The sequence below is a fragment of the Arvicola amphibius genome, chromosome 9 (assembly GCF_903992535.2).
Source record: "Arvicola amphibius chromosome 9, mArvAmp1.2, whole genome shotgun sequence".
Classification (NCBI taxonomy): domain Eukaryota; kingdom Metazoa; phylum Chordata; class Mammalia; order Rodentia; family Cricetidae; genus Arvicola; species Arvicola amphibius.
The window spans coordinates 121618227-121638073 of record NC_052055.2 but is presented as its reverse complement, the minus strand read 5'-3'; the positions used below and the strand labels follow the sequence as shown (position 1 = coordinate 121638073).

The window sequence follows — 19847 nt, the reverse complement described above, 5'->3', positions numbered from 1 at the left end:
CTCCCTCTTCCAGGACCTCTGGGGCCCCTCCCTCTCCGCCCTGCTGCCTGGAGAGTCGGGGGCCGGACTCTGACGTCTTGCTGAGGATCCATAGGACGGAAGGATACAAGGGAGCTCAGAGCATGCAAGGACACCTGGGTCTACAAGCCCGCATCCGGGAATTACCGCTCCGTTCAGTCTGGGATGTAACTTTATTGAGAATGTGGGTCTCGGACCCTGCTTCTCCGTTTCCCCCAGTTAAGTCCTGGAGGGGCCTCGAACGTCTAACTCGGGCTCCTGGGCAGGAAGTGGCTGGGGAGGAGGGGGCGAGGCAGGCATTGCTATGCTGCGACCAGATGTTCATCTCCATCCCAGTCAGAGCTCCTCCGCCTGGCCAGTGCCAGGCTAGGGGTGCGCGGGCTGTGGGGGAGGGACCCTATCACCCCCAGCTGAATGTTTTCCCAGCGCTGAGGGGTTGTGGGGTCACTCGCAGGCCAGCTTCCCATCGAAGCTGGAGAGGGCGATGGCGAAGGCCTGCAGGGCGCACAGCGGGTACCGGTAGTCCAGAGTGAAGGCATCCTCGGCTACGCGGCCAAACTGGAGCACTATATAGTCGGCTGTGAACGACAGTGGAGTGACCTCAGGCCTCCTCTTGACAGGCAACCCCTTAACACCGGGAGCTCTTTTTCCTTGATTTGGAGTCACAGCCCCCAGGCAGCCTCGGGCCACCTTCCCTTTACTGAGTTGTCCAACTAGCCCCACGTGTATAGGGTCTGTCACACCAAGTCCGCAGGGCAGGAGCCCCACCTTATCAGCGTCGGCCCAGGGCTACAGCAAATCTGTAATCTAGCAGTACAGGACCCTGACAAACTTGCCCAAACCAGAACCCTTCCCTCCGTTGTCCAGTTTTGGCCTCTTTCCTCTGCCCAGCCCCAGTTCATAAGGCCCATATTTGACCCTGGTTCAGGCCCTTCTCTAACCAGGAGTGGAGTGGCAGGCCTCTCTCTCTGGAGCTATCAATTCCAGTCCCTCTCAATCAATCAGCCTCTTTCCCCACCCTTCCCTCCAGCTCACCCTTCTCTCCTGGAGTAGCCAAGGCTGGCCTTGAATTCCTAATCCTCCTGCTACCTCCCTCCCAAAAGGCCTGGCTGTCCTGATTCTGTCCTCTTAAGGACCAGACTGGTCACCCGGGTAACAGGCAAGACCACCCAACTGGCTTCCCAGCCCGGATCTCAGCACCTCTCTCCCAGCATGAATAGGGATAGGAAGCTATTTTATAACAAAAACCCCTCCATCCTGGTCTGGTGGCCGACCGGGCTCCCACAGGAACTGGCCTGGTGAGCAGTCCCAAGGCCTGGGGACAGCAATAGGACTTGGGGTGGCAGATTGCACGGTACTGGCCAAACCCTTTGTGGAACCTCTTGCCCATGCTAGGACAGGGATGCTCATGCCCTGGAGACCTTGGTTCCCTAAATAAGTCCTCAGGGGCAGCCTGTGAGAAAAGGTAGAAGGCTGGAGAGACGGCTCAGCAGTTAAGAGCACTGACTGCTTTTGCAGAAGACTCGGCACCCATAAGACTGCCTGTAACTCTAGTTCCAGGAGATCTGATACCCTCTGGCCTCTGTGGGCACCTGAACACACAAGGTGCACAAAATTCATGCAGTCACACACACATTAAAAAAATAGATCTTGCCGGGCGGTGGTGGCACACGCCTTTAATCCCAGCACTCGGGAGGCAGAGGCAGGCGGATCTCTGTGAGTTCGAGACCAGCCTGGTCTACAAAAGCTAGTTCCAGGACAGGCTCCAAAGCTACAGAGAAACCCTGTCTCGAAAAACCAAAAAAAAAAAAAAAAAAAAAAATAGATCTTATTTTTGTTTTTGTTTTTCGAGACAGGGTTTCTCTGAATAGCCCTAGCTGTCCTGGAACTCATTCTGTAGAACAGGCTGGATTCAAACTCACAGAGTCCTGCCTGTCTCTGCATTCTGAGTGCTGGGATTAAAGGTGTGCACCACCACCGCCCAGCATAAAATTATAAATCTTTAAAAAAAAAAGTCGTAGATACTTAAAAATTCATGGTCCATGTTTCCTACTCTTGGTGCTTCAGGTCAAATTCATTTGATCCCTGGGACTCAACTGATGAGGGGAGAGAAGTGGCTCCTGCAGGTTGTCCTCTGACTACACACAGAGTCACAGAAGGTGGTGGATGCCTCCCCCAAACCCTAGCTATCCTGTTCTTAAAAGATAATCCTTGCTGGGCGTGGTGGCAAGCCTTGATAATAAAACTCTGGAGGCAGAGGCAGGTGGATCTCTAGAGTTTGAGACCAACCTGGTCTACAAAGAGTTTCCAGGACATGTTACAGAGAGAAACCCTGTTTTGAAAAGCTAAAAGTCCACCTCACCCCCCCCCCCCCAAGACAATCCTCTATTTTAGCAGGGTATGGTGACCATACTTTTAATCCCAGCACTGGGGAAGCAGAAGCAGGGGGATCTCTGTGAGTTTAAGCCCAGCTTTATCCTTATAGATAGTTTCAGGGCTATATAGTAAGACCTTGTTTTAAGACAATTATCATGAAAACAATAATTTCTAACTCTTGTTTTTGCTCTGTGGTCTTGAGTGTGGGGTTAAACTCTAGGTGGTCCCCAGATTCCAACCTTCATCCCTCCCCTCATCACTAATACCATTGGGAATGTCCCGGCATCTACCCAAGGATCCTGGTCAATGCTAGGTCACAAACTTGTCCTAGTGAACCCCAAGACTTTTGCTTGAACTCTCTGAGCCCCCTCCCAAACCAGAGTCAAGAGGGTAGAGAGAGGGCCCTCAGACACTCACGGTCATCAGCGTGCACAATCTGAAAGTTCTTGACGGAGGCCTGGGTAACCCGGCCCTGGAAGTTGAGGGTGTAGGAGCCACTGTCTTCGTTCCAGATGGGCGGCTTGTTATGTAGTTCGATGAGGCTCTCCAGCGTCTTGTTCTGCCAGCGCACCAGCAGTCCGTCGCTGGACTGGGGCGCCCAAGGGGAGGTAACAGAGAAAGGATGGTTAGAGGTGGCTGGGCTCGCTTGGTGGGCCAGGATGGCTGTGCGGCTGTTGTTCAGCCTGGACTGCAACGTCCACAGAGGGTCTCAGCAGATGCAGGGCGAACAGCGCTGAGAGCAGGTCTTGTTGAGGGAGGCGGGTGCTCTGGCAGAGAGTGGAAAGATGCAACTGGCACACAGGAGGAGTCGTGGGCCACTCCTCATGTCCTAGTCTCCCACTGAACCTGGAGCTCACTGATTGAGCTAGGCTGGGCGATCAGTGCATTTGGGGATCCACCCGTCTCTACCTGCCTGGTGTGCCCAGCTTTTACATGGATACTGGGAATCTCCACTCAGGCCTTCATGCATGTACAGCAGGTATTTTACTGACAGAGACATCTCCAAGCCCCCTCTATTATTATTATGATGATGATTATGATTGTGTGTGTGTGTGTGTTGTGTGTGTGTGTGTGTCTTGTCAGGGTCCCATATAGCCCAGGCTGGCCTCAGACTCCCTGTGTAGCTGAGGATAACTTTGAACTTCTAACTTGTTCTACCTCCTGAGTGCTGGGATTAGAGGCATGAACCACCACAATGCCTGGCCTTTGTGGCACTGGGGACGGTGAGCCACCCCAGCCCAGCAGCCACTGTTCTGATCAGTGCTGTGTCCCGTTTGAACCTTGATTCTTACTGACAGGCCTCAGAAGTAGAAGTCCACAGAACCTGCAAGGCCCAGCTTCCTGGCCAGTATGACCTCCAAAGGCAGCTTGGCCTCCTAGCAGGGAGAGTGAATGGCAGCTGACAGGGTTGTTACTTTTCATTGTAAGTAAGTGAAGTGATGTCAGTCACCCAGGAGCATGGGACATGCCAGTCACCGGTCTCTGAGACCCTAGGTTCACCCAGCCTGCAAGGTTCCTGCAAGGTTCCTGCAAGACTAGGGAAGTAGAGGCTCACATTTCGGGGCCGGATAGGGACTCTCTCATTGTCCGAGTTCATTCCAGGGATGATGACAGTCATGCGACGGGGTCCTCGGAACCCTAAAACATTGGTTTCCTGAAAGAGAGAGATGGATGTCAGGCTGCATCCCACCTGAGGAGAGCCGGGCACGGTGGGGACAGTGGCTTCTCACATAGATCACAGCTGCCAGCTCCTGGCGCAGGCTCCCCACGTCCACACCTCCGCCGCGCTGTGGGCTTTGCCCGTTGTCAAAGACTGTGAAGCGGTTGCCCAGGAGATTGGACCTGAGGGTGGGAGGAGAGTTGAGCCAAGGCAAGAGGATACCTACCACCTCTCATTCCAAAACCCTTCCCCCAAGCTCCTAGTTCAAGAGCAAGGGGCAGCGTGTGTCTTGGGAGTGAGTATGTCACGTGCCTTGATCCAGGCTTCCCTTGAAGGGACAGTTTTAAAATTATTACTTATCGCTGTTGTTTTGAAACAGTCCGGCTGTGGGCTCAGTGGTGGAACACACTCCTTTTTGCATGCCTGAGGCTCTAGGTTCAATCCCCAGCAGCAAGAAAAACAGAGCCAGGTGTGGCAGTAACTGCTGCATTTGGCAGGTGGAGGCAGAAGATTGGGAATCCAAGGCCACCTGCCACCACGTGATGAGGTCAAAACAGCCTGGACCCTGTCTCAAAGACAAAAAAAAAAAAAAAATCAAAACTAAGGCACACACCTTTAATCCCAGCACTCAGGAGGCAGAGGCAGGCGGATCTCTAGTTCCAGGACAGGCTCTAAAGCTACAGAGAAACCTGTCTCGAAAATAACAACAACAACAACAAAAAAATCAAAACTAAGGCTGGGGCTCAGTGGTAAAGGGTCAGCACAGGCTGAGGAGCCAAGTTTGAGCCCTGAAAAGGCAGAAAGAGAACTGAGCCCACAAAGTCGTCCTCCGACCTCCACACAGACATACCAGCGTGCATGCTCCTGCGCACAACACACTCAAAATAAAACTAAATAATAAGATAAATAATTCAAGCTGGGCATCGTGTTGCACACCTTTAATCCCAGCACTCAGGAAGCAGAGGCAGGTGGGTTTCTGTAAATTCGAGGACAGCCAGAACTGTTACACAGAGATTCCTGTCTCAAAAACAAAAACCAAAAACAAAACACACACACACACACACACACGCACACACACATTAAACAAACAAACATTTCAGATTTTGTCTCCCTCTGTGGCCCCGGGAGATAGGAGTCTCAGCTGTCCCCTTGAGTTCTTTTGATCATTGACCTATCGAATGTACCTGTGCGGCCGTGCACACAGTAGGGGTCAGGGAACAGTGATCAGGAGCCAGTTCTCTCCTATCACGTGGGTCCCAAGAGACTGAGTTCAGGTCATCAGGCTTGGTGGCAAGGACTCTTACCCCCTGAGTCCTCCCCACTGTAAATCTACATAGCTACAATCCTCCTCTGGTTTGCTTGGTAAAAGGATGAAATCTCTGGTTAATGTTTGGTAAGTGCTCAGGACTATGCCTGAGGCATGGGCGGGCTCCTACAGCTTTTCGTGAAATGCACAAATAAATAAAGAAGTTCTTTCAGGCCAGTTGTGGTGGAGCACACCAGTAGGGATTTGCTGAAGGAAACAGAGGCAGGAGGATCACAAGTTCGAGGCCAGCCTGGGCTACACATTTAAAAAAAAAAGTCCTTTCAGGGAAGCCTGCCCAGCCACGTTGAGTCTCCCTTCGCTTGTTCATACACTCAGTAAATACTGCTTTCCTTTGCTCTTGAAACATGTCTCATGAGGTAGATCAGGCTGGCCTTGAACTGTGGGTCCTCCTGTCTCTGCCTCCTGGTGCTGGTTTTACAGCTGTGTTCCATGATAACTTATGTGGTGTTAGGATCAAACCTGGTTAAGCAAATACTCTTCTCTTTCAATTTAACCACATCCCCTTTCTGTCCTCCTTTTTTGGGGGGAAATGGGGCAGGGTCTAATGTAGCCCAGGCTATCTCTAAGTTCCTTAAACAACCAAGGGTGACCTTGAACTCCTGATAATTCTTTCTCTACCTACCAAGTGCTGGGATTATAGCATGTACCACCACACCTAGTAGTATACCTCCTCAGAGAAGGTACTGTGTGGGAGCCGGTAGCACTCCATGACAAGGGCCCTGCCCTTATGGAGCTAGAAAGAGTCCATCTCTGTGAGAGCCTCGGTCGGGCCTGCATAGTCCCCACCCCTTGGGGAAGATGCTGGCATGCAGTGCCAGGGGCCCATCCCAAGCCCACAAAACCATCTAGATCAGGTCTCCAAGACATCCAGGCTTGTCAGAATGTGAGATGCCCTAGGCTGAAGGAGGTCTCTGGAGCATCCCATTTGGGGGCACCCTGCCAGCCACAGTGGCACAGAAGTGACTGCTCGGAAGCACAGCCACACCTCAGCTTCCCGATGAAGTCCTCCCCTCCCCTGGACAAGTTGGTAGGGTCTCTGGAGATGAGGTAGTTGGCTGTCTTACTGCGCTTGCGTTTCCTGCTGGCCAAGAGGAACACCTGCAGAGAAGGGAACAGAGAGGTGACAAAGTGGAACTGGGGTACCCAGGAGGCCCCAGACACTGCTCCTGCCCTAGACACCCCCCACCCCAGACACTGCCCCTACCCTAGATGACACCCCCAGCCCCTCTCTCAGGACCTTCTTCTCCGTGTCCAGGTGTAGGAAGTAGGATGGGTACATGCCACGGTCCATGCCCTTCTTGTCCCGTGTCAGCCGGCAGCGCACTGCCCTGCCCTGGGGCGCTGGCTGCAGCACAAACTCCCGAGGTTCACCCACTTCCAGCGGGGGAGACGAAGCCCTCTCCTCCTTCTGCACAGGCAGACGGTGCATCAGCCAGGATCCCCCACTCCATAGGTCCCCTTCTGCACCCCAGGCAGGACAGGCCTTCACTCACCACTTTCTGGAGGGAGAAAGGAGATAGGTCCTTTCTCATCCAATCCTGGGTGGAGGCACCTCCATCCCCCAACAGCCCAGAAGCCCAACCTCATGATAGAAGGCTCTGGAATTCTGCAATGTATTATAACTATTTAGCTTGAACCCAGACAGTCACAGTTTGAGTTCATGTTCCACCACTAAGGGTCAGTCAGCTGGATACAACTTTCTTGTTTCCATTTTCATTATATATGTTTAATTCACTTTAATTTTGTGTGCATTGGTGTTTTGCCTGCATGTATGTCAGTGTTACGGTGTCAGGTTGCCTGGAATTGGAGTTACAGGAAGTTGTGAGTCACCATGTGGGTGCTGGGAATTGATCCCTGATCCTCAGAAGAACAGCCTGTGCTCTTAACTCCAACCCCATTTTCATATTTAAAGATAAGATCTCATAAAGCCCAGGTTGACCTTGAACTCACTATGTTCTGGAGGCTGGCCTCGAACTCCTGATTCTCCTGCCTTCACCTCCCAAGTTCTGGGACAACAGCTATGAGCTATCTACCACATCTGGCTCTGTTGTGGTGGTGGTAAGGTTCTTGTTTTTGTTTTTTATAATAGATGTGAGTGTTTAGTCTGCAAGTCTGTTTGCGCAACACATGTGCCTGGTGCCCTGGAGGCCAGAAGAGGGTACAAGATCTCCTGGTGCTGGGTGGTGGTGGTGGTGCCTTTAATCAGTCCCAGCACTCAGGAGGCAGAGGCAGGAGGATCTCTGTGAGTCCAAGGCCAGCCTGGTCTACAGAATGAGTTCCAGGACAACTAGGGCTGTTATACAGAGAAATCCTGTATTGAAAAGCCAAATATACATATGTTGGAACTGTAGTTATAAATTATTGAGAGCCATCAGGTGCTGAGAACTGCACTCGGGTGCTTTGTGATAGCAGCAAATGCTCTTAAGCACTGAGCCATCTCTTCAGCCTTTAATTTGTTTATTTGAGATAGGGTTTCACTACAAGGCCAAGGTTAGCCTCAAAATCACTCTGTAGCCCAGGCTGGCCTCACTGCAATCCTCCTTGGCCCACCAGTGCTTGGAGTAGGGGTGTGTACCACCATGCCTAGTGCTCCAAATATTGACTCTGCGTCCTCATTAACACACTGGGGTAGCCGTCTCTATTCTATAGAAATGGGGTCATGCCATGCCTACTGGAGAGGTCTCTGTAGAAAGGAAGAAGGGCCTCCAACCAACAACCATGGCTGAACCACTTTAGAAATGAACGGTTCATTCTGAGTCAGTCTTTCAAGTAAGTACCACCTCGTGTGACACTCTGAGCCCACACGGTTCTGCGAAGCTGTCCCTAGATTTATGACCTTTGGAGACTAAGCAGGAAAGCTGGCTCCTTAGCTGAAGACACTAAAGCTTGGAGGCCATTTGTTATGCAGCAAGACATAGCTGACTCACGGAAGATTTGGGCTGACTCAGGAACCTGTCAGCTTGCTTCGCTCTTGGAGAATTTCCTAGTAACACTCCAGTTACAGAAGGAGGCAGGGTGAGACCTCGTGCCCTTTCTCCTGCTGCTCCCTGAGAGGAGCCAGGACTCCTCAGGGGAGTGACTGACCTATCAAGCTAGGGGCTTCAGCACCTGAGGCCTCAAAGTTATCAGTGAGCGCTGAGGAGCCTTCTGCTGGGGGCAGTTCTACTCTGTGTGGTAAAACACAGCCTGGGGCCCTTGGCCAAGGGGCAAATGACCGCCTTGGTCTTGACTGTACTCCAGCCTGTTCGAGAAGAAACTTGGGAAACACGAGACCGTCTGGAATGTGAGGTGAGAAGAGTCTGTTCACTCACTCACACATCTCTGCACCTGTGACTCTGGATGCCTGCTGTGGGGAGGGCCTGTTCCACCTGGTATAAAATACCTCGGACGGCAACGGCAGTGATCTCGGTTAAGGCGAATTCATCCCTGAAGACCTGACACTCCTACATAAACTACTAAACCCACAGAGCTCGGTCCAGGGCTGGCTCTTGGAGGTCTCTCCCTCTCGAGGAGAGTTTTAACTCTCAGCCAGGCCTCCTTGTCTGTGGACCAGTGTGTGCACGGGTTGTCATTTGAAGTCCTTAGTGACATGTTTTGACAGTGGAAGATGTCAAATCAGAATAGACTCTAAGCTTTGGCAAAGATTCTGGGGCCTTTGGCAGTAAAGAGATTAATTGGTTATTTTATTTAAAGATTTATTTTTTTTCATCAGGCAGTGGTAGCACACAGCTTTAATCCTAGCACTTGGGAGGCAGAGGTAGGTGGATCTCTGTGAGTTCGAGGCCAGCCTGGTCTACAGAGCGAGTTCCAGAATAGGTTCCAAAGCTACACAGAGAAACCTTGTCTCGGGGCTGGAGAGATGGCTCAGAGGGTAAGAGCACTGGCTGTCCCAAGTTCAAATCCCAGCAACCACATGGTGGCTTACAACCATCTGTAATAAGACCTGGTGTCTTCCTTGCCAGCAGTACATTGTATGCTTAATAAATAAATAAATCTTTTTTAAAAAAGTACAAAGAAGCAAAAACTCAAAAAAAAAAAAGAAAGAAAAGAAAAGAAAAAGAAATCTTTTTTTTTTTTTTTCGAGACAGGGTTTCTTTGCAGCTTTAGAGCCTGTCCTGGAGCTAGCTCTTGTAGACCAGGCTGGTCTCGAACTCACAGAGATCCGCCTGCCTCTGCCTCCCGAGTGCTGGGATTAAAGGCGTGCGCCACCACCACCCGGCTAAGAAAAAGAAATCTTATCTCAAAAAAAAAATTCTTTGTGTGTTTTCCCTGTATGTGTCTGTGTACCTCATGCATGCCTGGTGCCTTCAGTCAGAAGCGGGTATCAGATCCCCTGGAACTGGAAAGGTGGGGTGCCCTGCGGGTGCTGGGAATCAAGCCCAGTTCCTCTGCAAGAGCAACCAATGCTCTTAACTGCTAAGACATCTCTCCAGCCTTGGTTTTGGAGACAGGGTTTCATGTAGGCAAAGATGACTTCAACCTCACTGTGTAGCTGAGGTTAGCTCTGCACACCTGATCCTGCCGCCTCCACTGCCCGTGCGCTGGGGTTGCATGCACGTGGAACTAGGGCTTTTTCCTGGCTGGGAGGCTGGAGGTCCTGAGGGGTGAACTCAGAGTAGCAAACAGAATGAAGTATTTTGGGGCACTCAGTGCCCCCAAAGTGTATAAGATGTGCCTCCCAGACACAGACACAGACTTTCACCTGAAATCCCAGTACCAGTGAGGGCAGAAAGATCTGGAGTTCCAGGCTGGCCTTGGCTACATAGCAAGACCTTATTCCATCCCATTCCCCCACCTCCACCTCCCGAAACCCAGAGTCCTGCTGCTGTGTGCTCAGCCTCCCTGGTTTTTTGTTTTGTTTTGTTTTTTCAAGACAGGATCTTTCTGAGTAACAGTCCTGGCTGTCCTGGAACTTGCTTTGTAGACCAGGTTGACCTCAAATTCACAGAGATCTACCTGCTTCTGCCTCCTGAGTGCTGGGATTAAAGGCCTGTGCCAGCACTGCCTGGCTCTTCCCTGGTATTTTAACACGTGTCTCCTCACTGGGTGATGGTCATACAGCAGAGGGGAGGCCTGGACAGCAGAGTATGTAAGGCCGTGGGTGGCCTGAGCCATGCATCCTCTGTCCCCTTGAGCCCAATGCTCCTAGGCCGTGTGCCCAGTCATGGGTGGGGAGCCAATCCTCACCCCGAAGTCCCCCACGCCTGCCCCTCAGGACAACCTTTCTGCCTTTCCCTTTCGCTGCTCGGCCCTTCTGGTTGCTATTCTTCATCACTGAAGACTCCTCCTCTTCCTCCTCCCCTTCGTCCTTCTTCTCTTCCTCTGAGCCTTTGGCTGGCCCTGGATGTGGAGGGAGAAAGGCTGTAGATCCTTCACCCTGATTGGCCAGGTGTTCCCAGCACCCATGCTTCCCTTTAATCCTCTCCGCGCCCATTAACAGGTTCTGATTCTGATCAGAGCCTCAGAAAGGCCACCTGCTTGGGGCCACCCAGCTCTCAGAACAAGGGTGTCAGGACGCCCCCACAGGGTCCAGCTCTTGCACCCCTCACTCCTCACTGCACACACCATGCCCACCCATGGTCCTGCCACCCTTCGGCCACACACCTTTCTTCTTCACATCCTTTTCAGCAGGGCCACCTTCCCCAACTAGGAACATGGCTGCTGGGGTCTTCTTCCTCAGGGCTGCTGGACTCCTCGAGGGGTCCTTGTCAGCCTCCCCAGCCCCTGCAGAGAGGATACAGGAAAGGGTCACCATTTCAACACACCCAACGACCCCTGTCCTCCATCTACCCATCCGTCAGTGTCCACCCCTCCCCCATACCTTTCTTCTTTGCCTTCTTCAGCTTGGTTCCCTCCCCTGCCTCCTTCTTCTTGGTGTGGGATGGTTTCCGGGGGGCTTCAGGGCTTCCTAGGTCCCCTGGGAATAGGAGGTTTGGGGGGTCGGGAAGGAAAAAAAAAACTATTGGGGCCAAGGATCACCTTCTAAACCTGTCGTCCAGCCTGCAGTTGCTAGAGTTCTGAACACCAGACAGGGGACTGTGGTCCATGGTTCTGAAGTTACTTTCTCCTGAGTCTAAAAAACGATTTGGCTAGGAATCAGCTTAAGAGGCATGGAAGGAATGAGTGGGGGAACGAATGGAAGCCAGGCTGTCACTTCAGCCCTGAGTCCTCCTCCAGTCTCTCCTCCAGGGACCCACCCCAGCCCCCAGCCGTGAGCTCAGCCTCTGACCCTCCACAGAGATCCGACCCAGCATGCCACACATTTCTGACCAGACCTTCCCAGCCGGGAGTCCTCACTGTCTTTAGTTGGGATTTCCTTTTACTTCCATCTACTTAATAAAAATTATAACGTTAGTTGGGCTCTAATGGCGCACATCTTTAATCCCAGCGCTCAGGAGGCAGAGGCAGGCAGATCTCTGAGTTCGAGGCCAACCTGGTCTACAGAGTGAGTTCTGTAGCCCAGGACTGCCTGGGCTACAAAGAGAAACCCTGTCTCGAAAAACAAACAAACAGGGGCTGGAGAGATGGCTCAGACGTTAAGAGCATTGTCTGCTCTTCCAAAGGTCCTGAGTTCAATTTCCAGCAACCACATGGTGGCTCACAACCATCTGTAATGGGGTCTGGTGCCCTCTTCTGGCCTGCAGGCATATACACAGACACAGTATTGTATACATAATAAATAAATAAATATTTAAAAAACAAACAAAAAATAAAACAAATTATAACGCTAATCCACACGAAGTCAAAGCAAAGCCCACAAAGAAAACAGAATCGTCCTCTCTGGCGCGCCCTTTGCTATGTGCTGCAGCGCTGAGAACTGATCTTTTTAAGGACCTAGGGACCCGCATTGAAGAGAAAGGGCCAGAAGAGGACTCTGCACCGGTGCTGGGAGCTCTTTCTGCCCACCAGTGGGTGGGTTCCTGGGGGCTCCCTGCACCTACCCCGCGGGCCTAGGGCCTTGGCTTTCTTCTCTCTTCCCTTGGGTGGTGGTCTCCTGGGGGACAGAGAGCTTTTCTCTTTTTTCCCCTCTTCCTCATCCTCTTCATCATCGTCATCGGAATCCTCCTCCAAATCCTCCACTATGGATAGAATACTCTTGTAACACAGGCTCCAGAAGTCCAGACCCTGCAGGGTGCTGCGGGGCTTCAAGCCCCTTCCTGATCCTGCTCTGTTCCCTCCTGACTTGCCTTCCCACCGTTACCACTATCTGGGGTACTTTGACTACTAACTGTAGCTCAAGGCAAAAGCTTGGACCCATGCTGCTTCAGTTTCTCCATAAGTGTAACAGGGAAAGAGCAGGGGAACCCACCCCTGGCCTGGGTGACCAGGTGGTGACGCCTGCTTCCCCCCCCCCCCCGCACTGCTCACACTGTCCGCCCCTCCCTCCCTACGCCTCACTCACCGCCTCCCACATCTGGGGCGCGGGCAACCAGGAAGGTTTCCCGGGGATCCCGCTTCTTGGCCTCGGGGTCCCGAAGGAACTTGGCGTAGACTGTCGGCACAGCGCGCGCCTCTGCGGGGTCTGCGGGCGGCTCCTCGAGCTTCTTGCGCCCAGCTGGACCAGATGTGTGGGCAGAGTTCTGTCTCAGAGGTCCCCACTTCAGCCTCCCCGGCCCACACCCTCTCGCGTACTCCCCAGGACTCACCTCCATCTTTGCGGGGCTTGGATCCCTGAGACTCCGGGGTCTCGGACTTCTTTTTCTTCAATTTCTGTCCCTGGATGGGTCGCTGTGAAATAGGGGTCACCGAGAGAGAAGGGGACTCTGGGGCTCCTATCCCCCTCTAATCCCTTGGAGCCGCCAGAAATAGCCTTGGATTATCCCAAGGGGTGCTGCAGTCCCTGCTCAGTGTGGATGACCCATACTTTCATGACAGCCACTTCTAAGACCCAAAGTCCCCCAAATGTTCCTGGGCACCCCATGTCCTAACCCCCCTTTCTTCTCGTAAACTTTCCGGGTAAAGAGTTGGGAGGACCTCTCCCCTATAGCCCCCTTCCTGTGTAAACCGAGGGGCACCTTCGTGCCTCCTTTCCAAACCCCAAATTTGTTACACACCTGCTTGGGGCGCTGCTGCGGTTCCGGGCTCAGCCAGTCCTCTTCAGGGCCACTGAGGGTACAATGGAACCAGGCTGTTCCCTTCTTGCGTTCTACTCCCCCCATCCCGCCACCACCACTGTGGTCCTGCAAATGGGACCTGGTGTTCACATGGGACAATGTGGGGGGTTCCCACCTGTCTGAGGCCCACACTTCCCGGAGGGTCTCCTCCTGCAGTGGCATGGTGCTCCTGGGTTCCTGTCGCCTGTCGCCGCCACTCCTCTCCTGTGCCTTGTAGTTAACAACCTCTCATCCCCCTCAGTAGCTAATCTCAGCTCAGCTTCTCCCCACCTGCGCGGCTCGGACTAGAGCCATCAGGACTCACTTCTAAAGACCAGCCGCTCCAGCCCAGGGACTCAGCCACTGAGGGGAGGATCTGAACTCCCAGCTCTCTTTAGCACAGCAGCCTGAAGGACCCTCCACCTAAAGGAGGCGCTTCCCTATGTAGCATTTCAGCGGTGGGGGTGGGAGGCTGGAGAGTAAACGGTTAGACTGGCTCTCCAGTTGTCCCCAACCCCCCAACCAGTGTCTCCCTCAAATACTGGCCGCAAACTCACTACCTAGCTGAACTCCTGATTCTCCTGCCTCCGTCTTCCAGGTACTGGTATTACATGTGTGCCACTGTGCATTCAATTTATTTATCATTTATTTATTTTCCCCTGGTCTTACTATGTAACTCTGGCTAGCCTGAAATTCACTGTGTAGACCAGGCTCAGGCTGGCCTTAAACTCACAGAGATCCACCTGCCTCTGCCTCCCAAGTGCTGGGATTAAAGGCGTGCACCACCACCACCTGGCTCAGGCTATTGTTTTTAATTATGTAATACATGTGTGTCTGTGTGTGGGTGTGTGCACATGAGTGCAGGTGTCCTCAGAGGCCAGAAGGCCGTGGATTCCATGAAGCTAAGGTGATAGGCCTAGGCCTATGTGAGTTGCCCAGTGTGAATGCTGGAAACAGTCCCCCTGCAAGAGGAGTTTGTAGCCCTTAATAGCTGAGCTCTCTCTCCAGCCCACATTTTAATAACATTCATTATAAAATGATTTTACTTTTAGGTTTTTTTTTTGTTTTGTTTTGTTTTTTTGAGACAGGATTTCTCTGTGTAGCCCTGGCTGTCCTGGAACTTGTTCTGTAGACCAGGCTGGCCTCAAACTCAGAGATCCACTTGCCTTTGCCTCTGAGAGCTCTGATCAAAAGTGTGTGACACCACTGACTGACTAACTTTAACACACAATTTTGAATATTTTAGAAGATAAAGAATTTCTGGGCTGGGGACTATGCCTATCATTACAGTTCTTGAAAGGCAGGTGGCATTAGGAGGGCCACAAATTTGAGATCACTCCTCCCATCTTAAAAAACAAAACAAAACAAAAAACCTGCCTGTGGTGGTTCGAATCCTAGCACTCTGGAAGCAAAGGCCCGGCTGGGCACCCCAAAGCAAGGATGTTGGAAAAGACCTCCTCCCTCCAAAGAAGGTGGCTGGAGAGAAGGCTCGGTGCCCAAGAGCATCTGCTGCTGTTGCCAAGGCATGGTTTTCTACTCCCAGCACCCGCACTGGGTAGCTCACAACCGCCTGCAATCAAGTTCCGGGAATCTGCTGCCGCTGGCACCTGTGGCACCTGTACTCCTGTGTGCATGAACACACATACATGTACACATCATACATGCACACATACATGTACACACACAACTTTCAGCACACATACACATAATTTTCAAAAAAGCTTTTTAGTGTTTTAGATGTTTTGAGATTTTTGTTTATTTGTTATGCATATGCTTACCTGAATGTATGTTAGCGTCCACAGAGGCCAGGAGAGGGCCACAGATCCCTTGGGGTTGGAATTACAGATAGTTGTGAGCCACCATAGGTGCTGGGAATTAAACCTGGGTCCTTAGCAAGAGCAGCCAGAGCTCTTAACCACTGAGCCATCTCTCCAGCCCCTCAAAAAAAAAAAAAAAAAAAAACTTAATAAAAATCAATCTTAAAAACAAAACAAAACAACAACAACAAAAAAGGCTGGCGAGATGCCCTGGTGGGTAAAAGCATTTGCTGCCAAGCTTGAAGACCTTCATTCAATCTCCAGAATTCACATGGCGGGAGCGACAACCAACTCCAGCAAACTGTCTCTTGACTTCCACATGTGTGTGCAGGGGTGTGCGCGCACACACACTCAATAAACATAACTTTAGAAATAAAGATAAATAATTATTTGAGTCATCTTGAGTAGATTGCATTTAAATCCCCTCTCCTTGACAGCAGTATTTGAATTCCCAGGGGCAGCCCCAGGGGTGGTGGCCTGAGGCGTGGTGGGAAGGACACTCAGGTTTGGGTCAGAGGTGACTTTTGGGTCTGAGTCTCCAGTGCAGGGACGAGGGACAGGTCTGGGACATAGATAAGCACCTGGCACTTTGATCTGCCTGCCTCCTGGACTGTAGGCTGAGGACAAACAGGCTCAGGCTCTGTAATTACCACTGCTTTGAACTTAAGGGACATTTCTCAACTGGATCCCTGGCCTTAGTCACCAGACTCCATTCCACGTGAATTTAGCTGTTTTCTGAAACTGAATTTACTTTCAGAGGACAAGGATTGCCTAGTCCCCCAAGTTCCTCTTAGTCACGTGTTCTCATGTCACAGAGAGGCACACAGCTTGCTCGGTGGATCCAATCCTGCCTATGTGCTTGGTTATTTTATTTTTACAATATTATTTTAGAAAGCAATATTTATGTGGTGTGTGTGTGTGTGTGTGTGACTGTTTTATCCTCACAAATGTTTGTGTGCCATATGCCTGTCTTCTCAGAGCTGGGAAGAGGGCATCAACAGGAACTTGAAGTTACAGATGATTGTGAGCCACCAAGTGGGTGCTGGGAACAGAACCCAGTCTTCTGAGCTATCTCTCCAGCCCCCTTCCTTGTATTTTCTTGTTAATTCTAGTCCCTAACTTTGAAAGACCACTAGACACTAGACCTTCCTCTGTAACATTGTAACATCGCAACATGGTAACATAGTAACATCGGCCTAACAACCGACTGATCCCAAAAACTCCATCAGGCGCCTGCTCCCGGCATTCTCTATTTGGCAGATCCCATAACCTTCATGGCGAGGATCAGGAAACTGAAACACGTCCCCAAGCCCAGGGACTCAATCTCAGGGACCGAGGAAGGCTGACAGCTGGGACTGTGTCTTCAGTCAGAAATAGACTGTCTGTGTGTCTTTTCAGCCTGGTGGCCACGGACAACTGTCCTCCTTGCTGCAGTTTCTCCGTTTAAAAATTCGGTTGCTCATTCGATGAATCCCTTCCTTCTGGTGGGCTTTCCAGACCCCCAGAAGCAGCCTGGAGGAGTCCTGCACACTGATTGGTGCAGAGCAGCAGCCCGGACCGCCTGCAGCTGAGTTCCTCAAGGTGGGCAGTCTTCGCAGCAGCAGCAGCAGCAGCAGCAGCAGCAGCAGCAGCAGCTTCTTCACCTTGGAGGTGGTAAGGTTTGATGACATAATGTCCTTCCAAAGAGGATCTCACATCATACCTACTTCAGCCATCAGACTTTTGAGACAATGGCTCCCAAAGAATTAGGATGTCCCTAGGATTCTCATGCTGGGAGAAGGAAACGCCGGAAGCCTGGCACCAGCTAAAGGGAGACTTGTTCTCCCAGGAAGACATTTTCATACAGTCCTGACATCTGTCAGGCCACCTTGCAGGAGACTTAAGTCGGTGATGGTCAGGGCCACACTTTAACCAGGACTGCTTAGCTATGCAAACCTCGTGACCTCCATTAAACCGAAACCTCACATCAGGACCCCAAAGATGGATTTGAGGGTGGCAGGGCCTCTTTCTCATCTCAGTGTGGTCAGGATGAGGAAATCTTTCTCTGCTTTATTTATTTATTTTGAGACAGGGTTTCACCATGTAACTCTGGGTGACCTCGAACTCGCCAAGCTCCTCCTCAGACCCTGAGTGCCGGGTTAAAGGAGTGCACCATCACGATACCCAGTTAGCTACTCCATTTAGTTGGCCTGTTGAGAGCAGGCGGCCTAGCCTCAACTCTGCTAACACTGGAACTGTCTGTGAGTCCCCAGCTAACACACACTCCCACACACCAGGGGGCAGGAAGACTCTTGTGGATTCCAGGTCAACCTGGGTTACAGAATGAGACCCTGTCTCCATCTCTCCCCATTCCTGTAAAAAGAGTTAGAAACCAGCAAGGCTTGGTCTCCTGTGGAGTCCAGCAGGGTAGCCTCCAGCATCTGGGACCCAGATGACCACTGAACTGAATTGGTTTGTGGGATGGGGGCCTCTGGACTCACCACCAGGTGGCTTCCGCCCTCCTTGACTGGGGATGAGGATGGGTCCAGGTGGGGCTGCACCAGCTCAGCCTCACCACCAGGCGGCGGCAGAACCCACCCACGGAGGAGGCCACTGCTGAAGAGGCTGGTGCCACACTTCCACCTCCTCCCTCCTCCGTCCCTCTCCTCTGTCCTCCTCTTCCTCTTCTCTCCTCCTCCCTCCCCATCCTTCTTCTCCTGGGTCTCATCTTTTGGGAGTGAAGACACAGAGACATTGTTGGTCATGGGCAAAGGAAGTGACCCAGGTACTTAGGGTGTCCTAACCCTGAGGTCACAGAAGAGCCAGGGGGAAGGCTGGTCCTGAACCTGCCAGGTGAGAATCGACAACCCAGGTTCCTTTTTGACAGGATCTCTCTTTGTAGCCCTGGCTGTCCTGGAACTCTCTCTGTAGACCAGGCTAGCCTTGAACGCCTGTCTCTGCCTCAGCCCCTCTCCCCCAGGTTCTTAAGAAAAAAAAAATCCACATTCTTGGCATGGGGCCAGGCGCTGGATTGTACTGTCTCTGGAAGAGGGTCTCAGAGAGGGAGTGTGACCTGCCCCAGACCACACAGCTGATCTGCTCCAGGATCCTACCTAAACCCTCTGTAGCAGAGGCAGCCTGGCTCTGAGAGGTGTCTGCACATGGTGTCTGCAGAGAGCTCATCTACGGCAGCCAAACGGGGTGTATGTGTGTGTGTGATGCATGTGTGTGTGCATGTCTATATGAGTGTATGCATGAGTGAATGTAAGTGTATGATGTATGCGTGTGTGTATGCATGATTGTAAGTGTAGATGTGTGTGTACTTTTTTTTTTTTTTTTTTTTTTTTTTTTTGGTTTTTCGAGACAGGGTTTCTCTGTGGCTTTGGAGCCTGTCCTGGAACTAGCTCTTGTAGACCAGGCTGGTCTCGAACTCACATAGATCCGCCTGCCTCTGCCTCCTGAGTGCTGGGATTAAAGGCGTGCGCCACCACTGCCCGGCGTGTGTATACTTTTTAAGTCAGCTTTAAAGCAGAAACAACGGCAGAAGCACACCTGAGAGCCAAGGACCTGGTAGTTGCTCCATCCACAGGGCAAGGGTGCCTCAGTTGTCCCAGCCTGACTTGGGGAAGCCAGGAAGCTGAAGAGCGGCTGGTCCCTGGGTATGGACAGGCTGGTTGTGTGTCAGGGAAAGACTGGGCCTCACAACAGGCAAATAAGCTCCGTGAGAAGAGGGAGACCAAGTGCTCAAGGGAAAGGCGCTCTTTCTTAGGCTGTACCTCCTTCACCTGGACTGGGGGGGGGAGGGCGGGGAGCACACCTGGGGACGTGGGGACCACGCCGCCCACAGCTAGGGCCTGTCAAGGCAACCTGGACACTTCCTCAGGTGGGGCCCCCTACGCAGGTTATTCTAATCTACAACAAACTGACATTAAAGTCAATATTAATGCTCCCCGTGCCGGGTTACAGGGGCAAGTGGCCATGCCCAGCTTTTATGTGGGTGCCAGGGTCTGAACTCAGGTCCTCATGCTTGAGCAGCAAGCCCTCTTAGCCACTGAGTCAGCCCCCAGCCCTGAACTGGCTTTAATGGCCCCAGGCCACTGAGATGGCTTCTTGAGTCAGACGCTGTTGTGAGTCACGTTGCCCTGGCATCCTGAGGCTTCTCCCATCTTAATGAAGTTTTGGCACGTGGCTGTCACACCTCCACCACGATGCTGCCACAGCCACGCCCTGGTCCTGTCATCACCCGAAACTGCCCCACCTCTGAAATCGCCACCCGGCCTCCAGCCTCTGATGACAACCTCCTCCCATCCACCTTGCGCTGGCCCCGGCCGCACCTTTTCTCTGACCCGCTTCAGACCTCCTGCCCAGTGGCGCTTCCTGCCCGAGCGAGCACCTCTTACCTGCAGACCGGCACCCATGGGTGCTGAGTCATTGTACTTGAGGACTCAGTACTTGGTCAAAGGTAAGCCCGGGATTGACAGTGCAGGAAGGACCACTCCCAAGGCTCTGGAGAAAGGGACCTGTGCTTTCTGCTCTGGTGACAGCTGGGAGCACATGGCCCACAGGCTGGGCGGGTG

General features: G+C 52.1%; 1 protein-coding gene across 4 annotated transcripts in view; it reads right to left on the bottom strand.

Annotated features, from left to right (window-relative positions):
• Window positions 1–13966, bottom strand: part of Tead3 (TEA domain transcription factor 3) — a 33354-nt gene extending 19388 nt beyond the window's left edge. The window contains exons 1-14 of one of the 4 annotated variants that reach the window (XM_038341317.1): window positions 13436–13966; window positions 13028–13109; window positions 12784–12936; window positions 12323–12460; window positions 11203–11298; window positions 10986–11105; window positions 10603–10721; window positions 6875–6880; window positions 6619–6789; window positions 6367–6479; window positions 4125–4236; window positions 3950–4048; window positions 2812–2983; window positions 215–596 (exon numbers count right to left, since the gene is read on the bottom strand). In XM_038341317.1, coding sequence (XP_038197245.1) covers window positions 463–596; window positions 2812–2983; window positions 3950–4048; window positions 4125–4236; window positions 6367–6479; window positions 6619–6789; window positions 6875–6880; window positions 10603–10721; window positions 10986–11105; window positions 11203–11298; window positions 12323–12460; window positions 12784–12936; window positions 13028–13109; window positions 13436–13657 — 1737 coding nt within the window. In that variant the 5' untranslated portion in view covers window positions 13658–13966 and the 3' untranslated portion in view covers window positions 215–462. Of the gene's footprint in view, window positions 1–214; window positions 597–2811; window positions 2984–3949; window positions 4049–4124; window positions 4237–6366; window positions 6480–6618; window positions 6790–6874; window positions 6881–10602; window positions 10722–10985; window positions 11106–11202; window positions 11299–12322; window positions 12461–12783; window positions 12937–13027; window positions 13110–13435 lie in introns of those variants that run through there. The other 3 variants (XR_005286765.1, XM_038341314.1, XM_038341315.1) reach the window with 3 other exon arrangements.
• Window positions 13967–19847: the final 5881 nt, after the last annotated feature.